We start from the raw sequence: 20,412 nt of genomic DNA, 5'->3' as shown, positions 1-20,412 counted from the left end.
TTTATGGTGTGTGGGGGGGGGTCATATTCAGTTTCGGCCAGGTAGTTTAAAAGTGTGTGTGTGTGGGGGGTGCCACATACAGGATCCGCCCCGGGTGCCAAATACTCTAGGTACGCCCCTGCTTGGAGGTGATAAAATTGTATTGTTTTTGTTTTTTCTAAAAAGACATACTGCTTTGACAGATTTAAAAGCACAGGAGAGTTAATAGACAGCGAGTAAAAGTTATATTTCCTAAAAATATGATCAGCATAAAAAAGAAGCAAAGGTACATTCTTTCTAAAAGTGAACACGTAGTAAAAAAAAAGAAAAAAAAATGTTATATATAAAATACATTTCACATCAGTCTTCCCCTTACCACCATTCACGTTTTGTTTGCACACCCTCTTAAGTTTCTCGCTTCTGGAGTTCCAAAAAAAAACATAAAATAAACACACAAGTTTCTTTGCGTACAAGTCAAAAGGGGGAAATACCACTCCTAAATACATCATTATTGGTAAGAGTATTACCTTGATGATTAAAATTCTCCCTTCCATGTCAGCTTTACCATAATTCTATTTTGCAGTTTCATTTTTTCTAAAACAATATCACATGATCTCTCGCCATTATTTGCATAATCAAAAAACACTACCAGAATTTTAATACTGTCACCTTGGGTCTGGACAGCAGGTGTCTGACTGTCACCCCAAGCACCAAGAGTAAAACAGTCACACTTGTTAAAATTCAGCTTAAAACCAGAGGCACATGAAAAATAGTGCCTTTTCAAGGACTCTGGGGTTGTGCAATATACACTATCGTCACCCATGTAGCCCAGAGCTTTCACCTGTACCCCTGTCCCCGCGGGATGGGGACGCCCCGGATAAATTTATCCTTTCGTAGAAGGGCTAAACGGGGTTCAACGGCACAAACAAAAAGGGGGAAAGCGGACATCCCTGCTTCACCCCAGATTTAACAGACTTTCTCAGTTAAAAAGCCAAAATTTCACTAAAAGACAACTTATATAAAATATTAATACGCTGAATAAAATCATCAGAGAATGCCATTTTCTTTAAAACCATAAAGAGATATTAATGTGATACATGATCAAAAGCTTTTTTTTTTTTTTAAATCAAGAGATAAAATGGCCAGTTTGTTTACGGTCTGATACCAGATCAGATCACGTATTACAGTAAGGTGTTCCCAAATAGCACATACTGGGATTATCCTTATCTATTACAGCTTTTGTTCCATTAGCTAAAATTTTTAGGGGGGATAGGCCTCCAGTTCTCTAATTTTGATCGATCACCCTTCTTAAAAATAAGAGTAATGATGCCTCTTCTCCAGGAAGTTTTGGTAAAAACTTGACACGTTTAAAATGCCTGCAATGGAGGACTGGCCTTCCATTTCTAAAATTAGCAGCATTATTATCATTTGAACAGGACCAGTAAGAGGGCCCCGCGGTCCAGTCCTTCTTTAAATGTCCATAAAACAGTCCATGATCTATTGCACACTCCTGTAAGAAAATTATGTCCGCATTTATTATTATTTATTGTTTTATATAGCGCCATCAAATTCCGTAGCGCTGTACAATGGGTAGACAGGACATAACAAGTAGTATGTTACATTACAAATTGACTAACAGAGACAACAGGTGAGGAGGGCCCTGCTCAAAAGAGCTTACAGTCTAGAGGATTTAGATTCAGTAAATATGCAAACAAAGCAACCCTTCTGACAGAGCTCCTCAGACGCCTCACATTAAAATGAGGCAACAGTGAGATCCAGTGAGAGCATTAGTGTATTTTATCAATGTCGCTCTCACCTTTAGAGTCCGAAATTTCTGATACGCTGCTGTAGTCCATGATGACGAAAGGATCAGACAGAGAAAGTCCCATCCCAGCAACACCTACACAGCTCTGTATGTTCCGGAAGGTCTCCTTGCTCTGACTTCAAGTGGCGGCATCACCATTACAGGCTCCTTCAGGTCAGCCGTAGAAGAGGGCTTACTTGTACTTGTACCTGCATCTAGTTTGCCAGGCTGTCCAGCAGCCATATCTGCCCAGGACCGCCTGGGCTTGCTGGGACAGTCCTTATATACATGGTCTTGCTTGCCACCTCCGTTGCACGACTTGGAGTTATCACAGCTAGCAGTCAGGTGGCCCCATTTGTCACAGTTCCTGCATAGGGGCCTAGGGTCGGTGGGGGTGGGGATGCACTATTCCACCAACCCCTTCCTTGTGCTCTTTTAATTGCACAAGGAACCTCCTCTTACCGTTCCAAATGCCCATTTCATTCCATACCTTGTGTGGGTTAGATACTTTGTTACAATATCACTATAACCAGGCTATGACCACTTCATCAGATACATATGGGTTGTACATATGAACAGTAAGAGGGATTTCCTCACCGCCATACAGCAATGTAAAGCAGAGTCCATCCAGTCGAGGGTCATCTTTCTTTTCTCTGAGATTCTTATAGATGTTGTGACACACACCGATGTTCAGTAATGTTACTATGTATGTACCTCCAACTTGGTTTTGCAGGCAGTAGATGTTTTGTAGATCCAGTCCACGTGTTTTCATTACCACCTCCTCTACAACATACTTTCTTCCTTTCTCTTCCTTCTCTCTCTCTCAGGGACTTCAATCGTGATTGAATTCACCCGAAAGTCTCCTGTCCTTAACAGACACAAACTTGATGGTTGCAGGCAATAAATTGCTTAGGCTTAAGGTAGGCAGCCTGCTGCCTTAAATGACTGTTTTAACACAATCAGGGCCCAAACACACCACAATGCAAAACAAGGGATCTGTCGCTACAAGCTGACTAAACAGGGACCCAAGCCAAATGCAAAGGTCTAGACTGAACGGCAGAGCAGGTATATAAAGGCAGGGCTAAACTCAGGTAACAAGGCTCAGCTCTCCCAAGTAATTGGATATGGGTGCTCCAGAGAGGGAGGGGTGGCCACTAGTGGCTGCAGGTAGACATGCTTAGAAATAATTATTGCATAATCCTGGCAGGCAGGGTGGACCCCGACAGTAGCTAATAGCATAAATTAAACCCCACAGTAGCAATACAACTTAGTTATAAGCAATATAATATAAAAGGGAATCAAGTGATATAAACTGTGTATCAATAAACAATAAATCAACTTTTGCAACATAATCGAAAGGTGTAAGCTACATGTTCACGTTTCTTCTGTTGCTGGTACTTGAGCAAAGAGGTATTGGCACAAAAATGCAAATCACAAAATAGATGATTCAGTCATCACCTGAAAACACCTGACTTTGACATGTGTTTTTTTTATGAGGCCTTCAAACTTACACAATCCACAAGCCAGGCAACATAGGACGACCCATTATTACAGGTATGGGAAGTCTTACTGAACCAATATCTGGCATTATAGAAAACATTATTAAGCCCCTAGTTATCAACACTGAGAGCTTTATACAGGACACCACCGATTTTCTTAATAAACTGAGCCAAGTCACTAACCTACCTGCTAATACTATACTTGCTGCCATGGATGTGGAGTCTTTATATAGTAACATCCCCCATAAAAATTGTATTGAGGCCTGCATTAAATTCCTCTCCAACCACAGTACCACGGACAATTCAAGCTTTTATCCCAATCACCCAAAACAAGGTGTCATCTACAGCCATCAGCCAAAAATATCTAAAAAATTTAAATCTGCTCAAAGAACACCACGGGAAAGGCTTCTAGAGTACAAAGAAGGGTAACACAAGCAGGATCCCTCTGGTGGTTACCTTCAACCCAACTCTTGAAGAAGTACGCAAAATTGTTTATAACCTACCGCCAGTACTCTGAAGACCCATACTGAAAAAAAATATTCCCTCAGCCCCAGATACTGGTATTTAAACAACCACCTGAGAAAAAAAATAAGTACGCAGCAATATATACGTTGTCAACATATATATGACAGTAGCACAGCCAGTCACAACAACAAAACATACATCATTAAGGATTCTTACTCATGTATATCTGCAAACGTGGTGTACATGATACAATGATCCGCATGTGACAAAGGGTGCTACGTTGGAGAAACGGGACTTCAGCTGCACCTCAGAATGAACCTACATAGAAGCTCCATCAAAAACCATGAGGAAGACAAATATTGCACCCCAGTAGGGCATCATTTCACACAGAATAATCACTTCATCCAAAACCTGAAAATTAAAGTTTGTAGCGTTTCCAATTTTTTAACAAACTGGGGAAAAAAGTCCTTCTTGACCTCAGAATGGCAGTCAGATCTCTCCTTGGATCAAGAAGCAACCGTATTTGCTCGATTATAAGACGAGTTTTTTTCCAGAGCAAATGCACTGAAAAATACCCCTCGTCTTATAATCGAGGTCATCTTCTAATCAGACCTCATTCTGCTGGGGCCGTGCTGCTTACCGGGCTTTGATCGCGAGCAGCGTCTCTGCTATTAGCAGCAGGAGAACAGGAAGGTAGCACAGTCCTCACATAACTCTACCTCCCCCCTCCTTCCTCTGGGGGCAGGGACAGAGAAGTTGCTCGCACAGCCGGGCCCCTGCAGAAGTCTGCGAGTGGGAGATCTGCAGTTCAGGTAAGGGGGTGGGGAGTTTGAGCGTGTGTGTGTATGTGTGATTAATGGAATGAATGAGTATTTAAATGTTTGTGAATGAGTGTGTGTGTGTGTGTGTGTGTGTGATAGCATGGATGTGTAAGGGGGGTGGGGGTGGTAGCATGGCATAGGGAGGCTGTACTCACACTTCTAACATCCCCAGGTTCCAGCATGTACTGGCTGCTTGGCTTGATAGGAGTGTGATTGCTGTTAGCAGTATATATATCTCCAGAAATGCATTTTAACCCCCTATATGCCACTCAGACCCATGAAATGCCTTTTAACCCCCTATATGCCAGAGTGGCATATAGGGGTATAAGGCATATCATGGGGCAGAGGGGCATATAGGGGGTTAAAAGGCATATCGTGGGGCACAGTGGCATATAGGGGGGTATAAGACATTTCTGATATGCCTTTTAACCCCCTATATGCCCCTCTGCCCCATGATATGCCTTTTAACCCCTTATATGCCAGAGTGGCATATAGGGGTATAAGGCATATCATGGGGCAGAGGGGCATATAGGGGGTTAAAAGGCATATCATGGGGCACAGTGGCATAAAGGAGGGTATAAGACATTTCTGGAGGCAGAGTGGCATAAAGGAGGGTATAAGGCATTTCTGGGGGCAGAGTGGCAAGCCTGGGGGCAGATGTGCATAACTGGGGAGGGCAGGTTGGCAAATAAAAGGAAATAAAAATATATTTTTCTCAATCATAGCTTTTATTAAATATGAAAATTAGTTTACATGAATTAATATTTACTAGTAAAACTTTTTTCCTATAGGGTAGTCTTATATTCAGGCTTTTTCTTTTTTTCCTAAATTAATATTCAGATTTTGGGGGGTCGTCTTATAATCGAGCAAATACGGTATTTTCCCATAATTTTAATTTTATCCCTAAATTTTATGTTTTTGCAAGTATTCATCCAGTTGCTGTTTAAACATCTGTACAGATTCTGCAATCAGAGAATTTCATATCCTTATTGTTCGTACTATAAAAAACCCTTTCCTTTGCCTTAGACTAAATCTCCTTTCTTCCAGTCTAAATGTGTGACCACACGTCCTATGCATAGTCCAGTTTATGAATAGATTTCTAGACAATGGTTTCTATTGTCCCCTAATAGCCAATGTTAGCCTTCTGCAAGTGTTCAGTCAGAGGTCGTGGAGCCTTCCGTGCCTGTAAGTTATAAAAGGAGATGTCTGGCAGTAGAGTAAGCTTACCATCTTGAAAATAAAATTCAGGTTGCTTGAATGATCTCTTCCAAAAGCCTCTATGAGTATAGGCAGCAGATGACCCCACTGCACCTTTTCGGCCTCAGAGCCCAGTGCACCCGATCGATAGCAATCTCCTGTCCGATGCTTCTCTGTAGAAGTATGTTGAAGATGGCAGACATCTAGATTTTAGGTCTTCCCGTGGGTCCCCCTCTGGCAGACTCCTTGACACATTTGCCCTTTACTATCTAGGTATGTGATGCACGTCAGCGCACACTGCTGGGTATTTACTAGACTTGGGCACCAGGGGGCTCTTCGTGTTCGTCTTCGTGCTCAAAAAAAAAACTTCGTATTCCGCGAATATTCGAATATTCTTCGTGTTCGGGTTTTCTTCGTTTTCCCCGGTTAAGGGGTTAAAACGGGGTTAAAGCCGCTCTGGCACCAGGAGTTTAAATGTCCATATGAGCAACTCTATTGGTCGTCAGCAGGGGGCTCATCTGCCATTGGTTGATGGCAGACGAGCCCCCTGCTGGCGACCAATAGGGTCGCTCGTACAGACTGTTAAACTCCTGGTGCCGTAATTGTCCGGCAGATCCCGCTGGTCTCCCTGTTCTATCATTTATTAACTGATAGAACAGGGAGAACAGTGGGATCTGCCGGGTAAGTTGCAGCATTGGGATTTTAAAAGTCTGTACGAGCGACTCTGTTGGTCGCTTGTACAGACTTTTAGGCTCCTGGTGCTGTAACTTACCCGGCACATCCCACTGGTCTCCCTGTTCTATCAGTTAAATGTCCGTACGAGCGTCCAATAAAGTCGCTCGTACGGACATTTAACTGATAGAACAGGGAGACCAGTGGGATGTGCCGGGTAAGTTGCAGCATTGGGGTTTTAAAAGTCTGCACGAGCGACTCTGTTGGTCGCTCGTGCAGACTTTTAAAACCCCAATGCTGCAAATTACCCGGCACATCCCACTGGTCTCCCTCCCTGTTCAATTAATTAAATGTCCGTACGAGCGAACAATAAAGTCGCTCGTATGGACATTTAACTAATTGAACAGGGAGGGAGATCAGTGGCATCGGCAGGGTAAATTGCAGCATTGGGGTTTTAAAACCCCAATGCTGCAACTTGTCCTGCAGATGCCACTGGTCGTTAACTAATTGAACAGGGAGGGAGACAGGGAGACTGATGCCACTGGTCTCCCTCCCTGTTCAATTAGTTAGTCTGTGTCGGGTTAAATGTCCGTACGAGCGACCAATAAAGTCGCTCGTACGGACATTTAACTAATTGAACAGGGAGGGAGATCAGTGGCATCAGCAGGGTAAACTGCAGCATTGGGGTTTTAAAACCCCAATGCTGCAACTTGCCCTGCAGATGCCACTGGTTTTTAACTAATTGAACAGGGAGGGAGATCAGTGGCATCTGCAGGGTAAGTTGCAGCATTGGGGTTTTAAAACCCCAATGCTGCAACTTACCCGGCACATCCCACCGGTTCAATGAATTAAATGTCCGTACGAGCGAACAATAAAGTCGCTCGTACGGACATTTAACTAATTGAACAGGGAGGGAGATCAGTGGCATCGGCAGGGTAAGTTGCAGCATTGGGGTTTTAAAACCTCAATGCTGCAACTTACCCGGCAGATCCCACTGGTCTCCCTCCCTGTTCAATTAGTTAGGGGTTAACTTTGTTTTTTAAAGGGTTAAGGGGCCGTGCAAGTGAGCCTATTGGTCGCTTGCACGGCCCTTTAACCTATGGATTTCCGCTCCCATTTGTTGTATAACACCATTAACCCCTTCGATGCTGTGTTAGATAACGCAGCATCGAAGGGGTTAACGGGAGTGGAAATCCATAGGTTCGCTGTCAGGGGTTACAAAGACCGTGCGAGTGAGCCTATTGGTCACCTGCAGGGTCTTCCCTGTAGGCGACCAATAGGCTCATTCGCACTGCCCTGTAATCCGTGACGGCGAACTTCCGGGAACTGCCGCGATGCCGCGAAGCCAAGGTAAGTTAGAAGAGGGGGGGAAGAATGGTAGACGAAGACGAAGACAATCACGAAGATCTTCGTGGTGTGTGTCTTCGTCTTCGCCTACGTTTTACCGCTGCCATCTTCTCTTCGGCGTGTCTTCGGAACGAACACGAAAACGCACTCTTCGTGTTCGTTTCCATGTTCGCCCGAAGACGAATGCACATTTCTAGTATTTACCTTATCTTCCATCCATTTCAGTGCCTTGTGGAGATTCACTTGTCTTCCTCAAGAGTATTTATCCGTTACCCCTGTTGGTCGAAGCCAGACTTGAGTTATGTTATTTCATCTTTTACTGTAGACTGTATTTGTTCTGTGAGAACAACAAAATCTTTTGTACCTTCAATCTTCTGCCTCTTCTCCCTACAAGACTCTGGACCCTCGTGTACACTGTCAGGGCCATGATGTCCTCGCTGGCCACAGTCGAAGAGGCCCACAAAAAGAAGTTCTTCAACGAGCATAAGCCGTTAGATTTGACACTGCGTGCAGTCAAAGGTGTTGGAGGCTGTTTCAGAAGGTTTTTCCCCCATCATAAGGCTCTTGTTAAGCATGAACCAGTAATAAATTACACCCAAGGCGGGAGAGCCACTCTCACATATGTCTGCCTATATTGGTGGTTAGCCACGCCCCCAATAGATTATAATTGGATTATAGTATTAGTATGTATTGCTTCAAACCTTGATGTAACCTTTACAATTGTAAAACTAGTCCACATATTCATGGTGCAGTGCGTTTTAACTTGTTTTCATTATCTTTCTTTATGACAGTAATGACAAAGAGGACTTCTACAAATATCATTAGCTATGAAAATGCTACAGAAACTGTATAATGTTTCACATTTTGCGCACATGGTACACTTTATTATAATAATGATAAATCCATTTTATAATTTCCTTCCTTCTAGATGATGACTGCACAACCTCCTTCACACTCAATCAAGTTGCCAGAATGCACTGCTACCTGGACCTTGTGTATCAGAGCTGGCAGGTCACTTCCAAACCTTTACCAGTGGCCATTGCTCCTCAAGTTGTAGAACACACTTTTACTTCAGTCACCATGGAATGGTTTCCACCTATTGATGGACAGTTTTATGACAGGTGAAGATTACACTTATTTTGTTGCATGACAATGAAATGCAAAAACAGACCTCTCCTATTTCCAGCCTAGATTTTTGTTCATGGCTTGGGCAGTTTATAACAATTTTATTGATGTTCTTATTATCAATCCTATAAAACTTTTAAAATGGTATCTTATATACATTTAAACAATCCAGAAGGGGTTTTCTTGTACAAGATTTGTATTACAACAAAATATTTTAACTCGTTATGAAGAATCAGCTCCAGTGGCTTTTTCTGTAAGATGCAAGGTGGATATTTAACAAGTTATTCCTTGAGTAGGTCTACGCATTATGCATTAGCTCTTTTTGCTGTAGAAACTCACATGCACAGTTACACATCCCTACTCATACAGATACACAATTAAATATACCTGCTCATACAAATACACAATTACACATCCCTGCTTATACAAATACACAATTACACATCCCCGCTCACACATACACAATTACACATCCCTGCTGACACACACACACAAGTACACATGCATGCTAACACACACAAGTACACATCCATGCTAACACACAAGTACACATCCATTCAAACACACACGTACACATCCATGCTCAGTGTCACGGATCCGGCTCCCGGCGCTGGCCGGCGGACTGCCACTCGCAGATGTCGGATGCCCGATACCCCGGCACCCGGCAACGGCGGGCGGATCACTGCTCGCGGATGCCGGGTTCCCAATCCCTCGGTCTGCGGTAGCCGGAAGCCCGAGACCCCCTCCCGGAGATCCGTTGCCGGCAGTCAAAGAATCTGCTGCCTCCTCTTCTGGCGGCGACTGCAGGAACTCTGGGGGGGCTATGCTGCGTGGCTGGTATCGGAGTGGTCATGGACGGCTGAGGGCTCAGTCGTGACGTCACCTTGGAGGCGGGGTTTCTGATTGGCGCCGGCTTTAAAAAGCCGGAAATCCGTTTCTCCTGCACCCTGTTGTGGTCCTTTACTTCGTTTGTTGCTGTGCTCCTGATCTTCGTTATTATTGACCCTTTGCCTGCCTGACTACTCTTTGGATTTTGATACTGTACCTCTGCCCGGTGATTCGTGTACCAGTTTGGCTTGTCTGACTACCCACTCCGTGTTTCGACTCCCTGGCTTGTACGACTACCTGATCCGTGTACCAGTTTGGCTTGACTGACTACCCACTCCGTGTCTCGACCCTCTGGCTTGTGCAACTACCCTCGGTTCCATTCTACCTGTGGGGTTCATCTGGAGATTCCTTCACCTTATCTACTCAGTACCTATATCTACCTGCCCGCACTTGGCCTCCTTACTGTTGGGATCCTCTAAGTCCTGGTTCTCTGTTACTAAGGGCCCCTCTCTTGGTATCAGGGGATTGAGCAGAATAACTCCTGTGGTGAGTGCCATTGTGCGGGTAGTCCTGACACTCACACATACAAGTACACATCCATGCACACACATGTACACATTCATGCTCACACACAAGTACACATCCATATATCTCACCTCCCACCCCCGCTTACCTTTCACCGCTCCTGCAGCTTTCCCTATGGTTGCTCCCATATGGTTTCACTGCGGGGTCTGTGGACAAGAATACGTTCTTGTCTCCCTGTGCCGGTTAAAAATAGTTTAGAAAGGGCCCTTATGATCTGGATTGGTGCGGTCCTGGTTGGAAGAGCCCTTTCTAAACAATTTTGAATCTTTACGAAGAGAGAGGAAAAAATGGTTGCACCGGGCCCCCTAGAGGCACGGGCGCTGCGACCCCTTTAGTTACACCAGTAAATATATTACAGCTCAAAATTTAAAGCGCTGGCACGAATGAGAGATCAAACTGTTTATAGCTAATAATAATACCTTTGTTCCAATCTTCAATTAAAAATCAAAAAAGTAACATAGAAACATAGAAAGTGACAGAAGATGAGAACTATTCGGCCCATCCAGTCTGCCCAGCCTATGAATACTTTCCTTAGTCTCTGGCCTTATCCTATATCTAGGTTAGCCTTATGCCTATCCCATTCTTGCTTAACTGTCTTCACTGTATTAACATCTACCACTTCTGCTGGAAGGCTATTCCATGCATCCACTACCCTTTCCATAAAGTAATATTTCCTGATGTTACTTTTAAACCTTTGTTTCAGTGTGACAGAGCCTGTCCTGGTGTGTATGTGTCTGGGTGTTGGTGTGGCAGAGCCTGTCTTGGTGTGTGTGTGTCTGGGTGTCGGTCTGGCAGAGCCTGTCTTGGTGTCTGTGTTTGGGTGCCGGTGTGGCAGAGCCTGTCCGGGTGTGTGTGCGTGTCTGGGTGCCGGTGTGGCAGAGTCTGTCCTAGTGTGTGTGTTTGTGTGTTGGTGTGGCAGAGCCTGTCCTGGTGTGTGTGTATTTGGGTGTTGGTTTGGCAGAGCCTGTCCTGGCGTGTGTGTTTGGGGGTCAGTGTGGCAGAGCCTGTCCTGGTGTGTGCTTGGGGGTCAGTGTGGCAGAGCCTGTCTTGGTGTGTGTGTTTGGGCATCTCTGTGGCAGAGCCTATCCTGGTGTGTGGGGGGGGGGGCGGTGTGGCAGAACCTGTCCGGGTGTGTATTTGGTTGTCTGTTTCCTGGCACTTTACTTACTGCAGGAATAAATGGAACCATTTAATTTTTACTTATCCAGAGATAAAATGCCCTCCTGAATTTGTAGTTACTTCAGAGGACAAAACTTTCTTGGCTCAGAAATCAGTGAGAGGAAAAGTAAAGATTTAGTGTTATTTACTCTTTTTCAATCTGCATATTTTATTAAAAATACATCAGTGCCACTAAATTGTGGCTTCAGGCATCCCATGTATGATGACTTTTTTAGTGTACTGATTAGTCCCATCACATAAGATTCTATCTTATATTATCTGCCAAGCACTGATGTCATCTTTATCCAGTATACATCGATGCAGAGGAGTTAAGATTCTGTCTACTTTATTTATTTCCATAAAATGGCCACCAAAATCCTCAGCACCAGGCCCATGATGCTCTTAGTCCAGCCCTGCCTCCAGTGTGCTTCAGCCAGCTTAAATCCAGCTTGTACCCACAGTCTGCTCCAGCCTTGTGCAGTTTTATTTGGCTTCACTTTTTTTAAATGGTTTGTGGACTTGACTTTGTTATACTGTTTAAGTAATTAAGTATTTATAGAATGACATATAAAAGTTGATCAAAAAACTTTTCCACTGCTTTTTTCATTATTGCCAAATTAACCCTGTATTAATATACATTTTAAAGCTAAACGGCCATATTTTCTCTTAGTGAAAACCCCCTGACCTACAGGAATATCCCTTAACAAATCTCCATTTGTGAACACTAAATCCAATATGGCCTCCTTAAGAGTTGGCTCCTCAACCAGCTACATTGGTTCACATAAGGAAAATTAAAGTCACCCATGATTATAACCTCCCCTTCACTATAGCTTCATTTTAGCTATTTCCTCCACTAGTAGATTATCTAGTTCTGCTTGTCCCTGGGGGTCTATACATCATACCTACACGTGTTGCTTTACTTTTGCCAAATTGTAATGTAACCCAAACTGACTCTATGTTCTCCTCACTAACTTGTGTTAGGTTAGATTTTTCACATATAGGGCCACCCCTCCCCTTTCTTGCCTTTTCTGTCTTTTCTATATAAAGAGTACCACAGTATTGATATGTCTCAGTCATTTTTCTCATTATACCATGTTTCAGTAACAGCCACTATATCAACATTCACAGTTGCCACTACTGTTACAAGTTCATGAATCTTATTCCCTAAACTGTGAGCATTTGGAGACATGACCATTTAACACTAATGCTACAGTCGCTTTCTGTCCTTGTTTTTTTGGGGGGGGCAAAATATATGCTTTTCCCTATTAGCTGTACAGACCAAGCCCCCAGATCCACCCACCTGGTTACTAACTAAATCGCCTTCCCTTTCTATACTCTCTAGCACGGTTTTTATCCCCCCCCCAATTCCTAGTTTAAAATCTCCTCCAACCGTCTAGTCATTCTCTCCCCAAGCACATTGGACTCTCTTGCATTCAGGTGCAATCCATCATGACTATAGAGATCATACCTCAGAGCAAAATCAGCCCAGTGCTCTAAAAACCCAAAGCCCTTATTCTTACACCAAGACTCCAGCCATGCATTTAGCTGCGTAATCTCCCGCTGCCTTTCTGGTGTAGCGCATGGCACAGGTGGTATCTCTGAGAATACCACCTTGGAGGTTGTTTTTCTAATCTTACTCCCTAAATCCTGAAAATTACCTTTCAGGACACTCCATCTTCCTCTTACTATGTCATTGGTACCAATGTGCACCAAGACAGCTGGATCCTCACCAGCCCCTCTCAATAATCTATCCACTCTGTCTGCAGGGGAGGACTGGCAGCTTAAGGCCTGGGGGGCAAGTCTAGTCAAGTGAATCACCAAATCAGCCCACCATCCATGCCCATCTTCCACTGATTTTCTAATGCATATTGATGTAATGTGATGGGATTCGGAGTACATCAGTACATAAAAAAAAAAGTCATCATGGGGCGTGGCGTGGCGTCAGAGCTGCATGGATGCGTGAGTGTGTAGCTCTGCCAGCACACAAGCATTAACGCGGCTTAAAGAGTTGGTTAACCAAGTTGATACTCACCTGCTTGCTTTTCTTGGACTCCTGGAGGGACGAAGATGTCCTATACATTCCAAGAAGACTCAGAATAAACTTCCGCACTATTTCTCCAAGGGTGCACCATCGAGCGGTGGGCCTCAAAATGGCAGTGAGCCTGCTTTCCTGCCATCGCAGCCTGATGATGGTGAGGAGGAATTAGATCTAGACGTGACAGCTCCGGTGACTCCGGTAATTTTACAGGGTATGGTAGATACTATGTAAAATTCCATGACGAACGCCATTAAAGGAATGATTACTTACTTAAAACAAGATTTGGCCCATGTGCGCGCGCACACAGAACACATGCAACTGCAATTTGGAGATTTCACAGCAACCTTTAATGAATTGGTGGATCATCACAACCTGCTAGAAGACAAATATGATAGACTCCTCTCTAAATTGACTGATATGGAGGACCGCCAACAGGAGAAGGAAGATCAGTTCGGGGAACTCCTTGACGGGCAAATCAAGAGTTGCAGGAGTTCCCGAAAGGGTTCCCTTACCTGCCGTCCAGTCTCCTGTCCGTCCACTGGGGGCGCGGCTAATCCTCATGGCTGGTGCCGTGGACGTGATGGACGTCTGGAGGCGCGGCCATGATGTAGGTTGGAGGTGGGGCTTTTTGAGTGGCGGCAGATTTAAAAACCCCGGTAGTGCTTCTCACAGGCACCCTGTTGTGGTCTTTTCCTGCGTTCCTGAGTTTGCTGCTGATTCCTGTTTATTTGACCCTTGCCTGCCTGACTACTCCTTTGCCTTGTAATTCTGTAATTCTGCTCGTGTTACCTGTTGTAACGGGTTCACCAAGAGAGCTGTAGTAACTCCCAGAGATCACCCAGACGTATCCTCCTGTTGTCCCCGGAATCACTTCCAGCACCAGCCAGCATGCGCACCTTGGAACCCTGCTATGTGTACCCAATAAGTAGACACACAACTACCTTGAACTGAGTACAGCAGGAATGAACAGTTTATTGTTGTAAAACATAGACTGATATAGCCACAGAACTTCATTAACATAAATCAACATTGATAAACAGGTACATGTAGACAACCCAACCTTTAATCCCCTTTAGCTACTGAATATCCCCCTGGTAGCCATCCTGTTAATGGGATTACTTTACACAATGGAGTTCCTGCCTGTTTGGCAGCCAGGCTGGAGCCATCTCTGAGTACCTTGGGCTCCTGTATGACAGGTCATTCTGTCACACCTGTGTACCGATCCAGCTTGTCTGACTACCTGCTCCTGTGTACCGACCCGGCTTGTCTGACTACCTGCTCCTGTGTACCGACCTGGCTTCTCTCATTACCTGCTTCGTTACCTACTCGGCTGTCCAGACCATTGTTTTGGATTTAACCCCTCCTTGGCTAGTGTTCATCCAGTCTGCATTGTACCTATCTATTGACTCAGTGCCTACCTTCTATCTGTCTTCACTGTTGGAATCATCTAAATCCTGGATTATCGCTGTTGGGGCTCCTCTCTATACAGTTGTTTTCTGGGCAGAATAACTCCTGCAGTGAGTGCCTCAAATGTAACAAATGCGACTCCATTACTACTCCACTAAGAAAGCTATTTTGAGGCAGGCTTGCCGACTTGTCCCATTTCTTGCACCATACACCCATATACACCTGTTTGCTGACCTATCTTCGGAGACCCTGACTAGGCATCGCTCATTTGCTCCGATCACCCTGGCTCTCCGCTAAAACATACCGTAAAGATGGGGCTTCCCGACTAAGCTGTTAATTAACAAAAGCAGTGCTCTTCATGTTGTTCGGGCACCCACAGAGGGCCTACACCTTCTCCAATTATGGAATCTGGTTCAAGACGATACCGTCTAGTTCTTCTCCCCCTCGTTCCACCTTGGGAGAGGAGTCGATGAGACCCAGAAGGCAGAAGTTGACGAGACAACACTACTCCCGCATGCAATTGGAGAAGGGGAAGTCTTCAACATCACCCGTAGATCTCTTACCTGGCTCTACCTGACTTGTGCGGATCTACCTTGTGTTTTGTTTTCCTCTCTCCGGTTCTGTGTGGTGAACACCTTGAGGCTGTATGACACGTATGCCGAGAACCTCTGTTTCACCTACATCTGGTTTCTCATTTTTTTCCTTTCTTTATTAAGTTCTCTTGTTTACGCTATCAGAGTGGTGTTGAAGGGTTAAAAAGTTTAAATGCCGTTTGACATGTCATAGTGGAGGGTGAGAGGTCAGGATTTTTTTTTTATGCATACATGTCGCCATGCTTTCATGTATGTTTATAGTAGTGGTATATCATGTTTTCAGATGTTCTCTAGTGAATTTATGTGAGACTGAGTTTTAGGTTTGTACTATATGGCTGTTACTAGCTTTCTATAATAAGTTATTTTTCAGCGACACAGCCACTATTCCTATATCAGGGAACTGATACATTCCTGTCGCCAATACTCTGTTTGCAACATAATATGTATCTCAACATATTTTTATTTATTTACTTATTTTTTTGTGTTACATTTTCAGAGATCCTTTACACAAGTTAAGTACACACAAGGCTTTAGTTTCTATTATATGGATGTTACCAGTCCTACTTCACAGGTCTTGTTTCAGCTGCACACCTTGTGCTTCTATATTACGCACCGACACACTCCTCCTGCAGATAATCGTTATTTGACACAATACTTATATTTGCTCGCTGTTGTATTGAGTTGCACATGACACAACAAGTCGAGGTTTTTTTTTTTCTCTCTCTCCCTCTCCCTCTCCCAATGTGTACCTTGTACATGAATGTTTTTGTGCCCCTTTTCGCTCACTGGTTCTAGATCGCATTCCCTTCTCGCACTCTTACCCTTAGGCACTTTATTGTATTTTATTATAACCTCCGATGCTCTAAGTCCCGACTGTTTGAGCTCCCCGTGTTCTTAAGGTCAGGGGGGTGATGTGATGTAATTTTATGGTATTCAGGTCGATTTATTGTTTGATTTTACCATTTGTTTTGACTCGATAACTCATGTTTACACATTATTATGCGAGTGTGTAAGCAATTGTTTAATATTTCTGTTCTCGTTTTTTTCCCTGTGTTACTACCATTCATCAGATGTGGTTTTCCAATTACAGAGTGTATACTTATTGTCTGACGTACTCACACTGTCTGCTTCTTTCTTTGTTTCTTCCCCCCACCCCCCCCTTTTCTTTTTTTGTTTTCTTTTTTTTTCTTCTTCTCTTGTCTGTTCTCGCTACTAGTGCATTGCTACGATGCCACTCACAGTTTTATCCCTTAATCTGCGAGGTTTAAATACCCCACAGAAACTTTGTTTGTTATTTCAGGAAGTCAAATTGCAGAAATCTGATATAGTAATGCTCCAGGAAACTCGTTTATCTAAATCCAACCACCGCTTGTTAGCATATAAATTATATCCTTTCAAATTTCATGCTCGGGCTATGCGGCAAGACATTGGGGGTTGCCATACTTATTAGTAACAAAGTTCATTTTCAATTGCAGTCCCAGACCTGTGACCCTCAGGGCCGTTTTGTGATTTTACAAGGTTGTTTTAATGGTGTACCTCACACTTTGCTAAACCTTTATGCCCCGAACTCAGGGCAACTAACATTTTTGGACCAAGTTTTTACTAAACTATATAATGTGAAGAGTGATAGGGTAATTGTACGGGGCGATTTCAACCTTGTCTCTACACCTAGTCTGGATTTCTCAGCACGATTATCCTCCAAGTATTTGAAGTCAGTGACAAGTCAAGGGAAAGGGTTCCAAAATTTGCTTCATCAACACTTGGCGTATCTTACATCCTCTGGACAAAGACTACTCATTTTACTCTACGGTCCACTCCTGTTATTCCAGAATTTATATGATTCTCGTTGATAAACTTACCTTGCAGGAGGTGAAAGCGGCAGAGATAGGCCACATCTCGTCTGACCATGCACCGGTGAAGATCTCCATTAACAATGATATTGGCCCCATCAGCTAGGTGGCAAATTAACGACAGCCTACTTCAAAGATCTGATATCTGTACGGAACTAGCAGAGATACTCACACACTACTTCCAAGAGAATGACACTCCAGAAATTTCACCGTCAACTCTCTGGCTTGCACATAAAGCAATCATCAGAGGACATTTGATAAAAATTGCTTCTAGACTAACGAAACAAAGATCGCGTGCTATAACCGACTTAACCAACCGTCTTATCTCTTTGGAACTTTCGAATAAAGCCTCCTGGACTACTGACACTTATAAACAACTTCGGGAGATTAAGGCGGAACTTCACCAACTCCCCAATGGCTTTTCTAATTTTTATTACCATACTTTCAAAGATAGCCTTCCTCCTTGCCTCTGCAGACTTTTCTCTGGTATTATGGAGACCTCAACTCTTCCCCAAGAAATGTCTGAGGCTTATGTGGTCACTATCCCCAAACCTGTGAAATCTCCTGTGGAATGTGCGAACTATTGACCCATCTCCTTACTGAACACAGATATTAATCTCTATGCGAAGCTATTGGCAAACCGCCTGAATTTGTTGCTCCCTGCCTTGATCCACAATGATCAGGTGGGTTTTATTCTGGGACGCCAACCTTCTGACAACACAAGACGAATCATTAATATCACTCACATGGCTAAGACACTGAATAAGCCCTGTATCTTTCTATCACTGAACGCTGAAAAAGTGTTTGATCGCATACATTGGGGATATTTACGGTCGACGCTCAGAACCTTTGGTTTACCAGAGGAGTTCATTGAGGCGGTAAACATCTTGTATGCTAACCCTAGTGCGAGTTTATACTTTTGGATTTCTCTCTCAACACTTCAATATCCACAATGGGACCAGGCAGGAATGGCCTCTTTCCCCGCTCCTCTTTGCCCTGGCAATGGAGCCCCTGGCGATCGCTATCAGAAGCGCTGTCAGAAGCGATCATACACTCTGTTGAAACCAAAATCTGTCTCAACGCAGACGATGTCCCCCTGGCTCTTACCGAACCGGTGATCACTCTCCCAAATGTACATGCTCTCCTGGATGTCTTTGGCTGTCTATTTTATTACAAAATCTAGTGGAGTAAAACACAAGCTCTAAACATCGGCTTTCTGGACCAAGTGATAAGTGATGTTTCAAAGAACTTTGCTACTCGTGACGCTCCAACTTCATTGTTTACTTGGGGGTTCCCATCACTAAAACTCTTGCTTCTCTTTTTCGGACAAATTATTCGCCTCTCTGGAATAGAACTTGTGAAGATCTAAAGAGATGGTCGAAATTAGCGATTTTGTGGATAGGCCGCATTGTTTCTTTTAAAATGAATTTGCTTCAGAAGCTGCTGTATCTATTTTTCACCCTTCCCATTCCCATGCCTGCAGTCTTTTTTCATAACGTTCAAGCTCATCTGGCTACATAAGTATCCCCGAATTTCACTTCAGATTTTACAGTGTTCCAAATTACAAGGTGGCTTGGGAGTACCCAACATTAAAACCTACTTTTTAGCTGCAACCCTTGCGCAAACAAATTCTCCTTTTCTCTGACAAATACTGTATTTGCTCGATTATAAGACAAGGTTTTTTTCAGAGCAAATGCTCTGAAAAATACCCCTCGTCTTCTAATCGGGGTCGTCTTATAATCAGACCTCAAATAGAGGTCTGACTATGAGACTAAGATCCAGATCCACCGCACTGCTGCAGGGGACCTGGATCCTTCTGTCTCCCCCCCCATTTAACCCCCCCCACACACACACACACTTACCGGTGCTTCCAATTTCCTGCTGTATACCGGGGCAGCGGGTTGATGTCCACGCTCCGCGTAGACAACTTACGCTGCAGCCGGAAGGAGGTGTGGCTAGCAGCGGGGGTTGTCTGCGTCCATCGCGCAGACCTTCCCCGACTGTCAGAGATCAGAGTTCCCCCCACACGGATCGCGTGGACGTCAACCCGCTGCCCCGGTATACAGCAGGAAATTGGAAGCACCGGTAAGTGTGTGGGGTGGGGTGGAGTGTTAAATAGGGGGGAGACAGAAGGAAGACTGCTGCCCCGGTATACAGCAGGAAATTGGAAGCACCGGTAAGTGTGTGTGGGGTGGGGGGGAGTGTTAAATGGGGGGGAGACAGAAGGAAGACTGCTGCCCCGGTATACAGCAGGAAATTGGAAGCCCCGGTAAGTGTGTGTGTGTGTGTGGGGGAGTGTTAAATGGGGGCATAGGGCACTTCTGGAGGCAGAGTGCTCTATGAAATGCCTTTTAACCCCCTGAACGCCACTCTGCCTCCTGAAATGCCTTATACCTCCCTATATGCCACTCTGCCCCATAATATGCCTTTTAACCCCCTAAATGCCAGAGTGGCATATAGGGGTATAAGGCATTTCTGGAGGCAGAGTGGCACATAGGGGGTTAAAAGGCATATCATGGGGCACAGTGGCATATAGAGGGTTAAAAGGCATATCATGGGCCACAGTGCCATATTGGAGTGGCAAGCCTGGGGGCAGATGTGCGTAACTGGGGGGCAGGTTGGAAAATACAAGGAAATAAAAACAAAAAAATATTTTTCTCAATCATAGCTTTTATTAAAAAATGTAATAGTTTACATGAATTAACATTTACTGGTAAAACATTTTTCCTATAGGGTCGTCTTATATTCAGGCTTTTTCTTTTTTTCCATAATTAATATTCAGATTTTGGGGGGTCGTCTTATAATCGAGCAAATCCGGTAATCTGTAGCCTGGGTGGATCAGGAATCAGTAATGACGGCTCCATTTGCAGTGAAAGACCTCCTCTGGCTCCCTTAGCCCTGCAGACCTCCATTGAAAGATATGTTGGCCATAACGTCAGTGTCTATGGCAATGTGGGACAGATATCCCTATGAACTTCACAGCTCTCCTCCGCTATCGGCTGTCAAGTCTGGGAGCACGCCCTTGCGGCCTTGTATCAAAGGAT

At 44.2% G+C, this 20,412-nt stretch overlaps 1 protein-coding gene across 1 annotated transcript in view; it reads left to right on the top strand.

The window, feature by feature from the left end:
* PAPPA (pappalysin 1) overlaps positions 1-20,412 on the top strand; it is a 492,315-nt gene that overhangs the window by 184,241 nt on the left and 287,662 nt on the right. Inside the window, exon 5 of the mRNA XM_053473077.1 lies at positions 8,713-8,905. Coding sequence (XP_053329052.1) covers positions 8,713-8,905 — 193 coding nt within the window. The remainder of the gene's footprint in view (positions 1-8,712; positions 8,906-20,412) is intronic.

Source organism: Spea bombifrons, chromosome 8 (genome assembly GCF_027358695.1).
Source record: "Spea bombifrons isolate aSpeBom1 chromosome 8, aSpeBom1.2.pri, whole genome shotgun sequence".
In the NCBI taxonomy this organism is placed as follows: Eukaryota; Metazoa; Chordata; class Amphibia; order Anura; family Pelobatidae; genus Spea; species Spea bombifrons.
The sequence above is the reverse complement of the archived record's forward strand: the minus strand, read 5'-3'. Positions and strand labels throughout refer to the sequence as shown.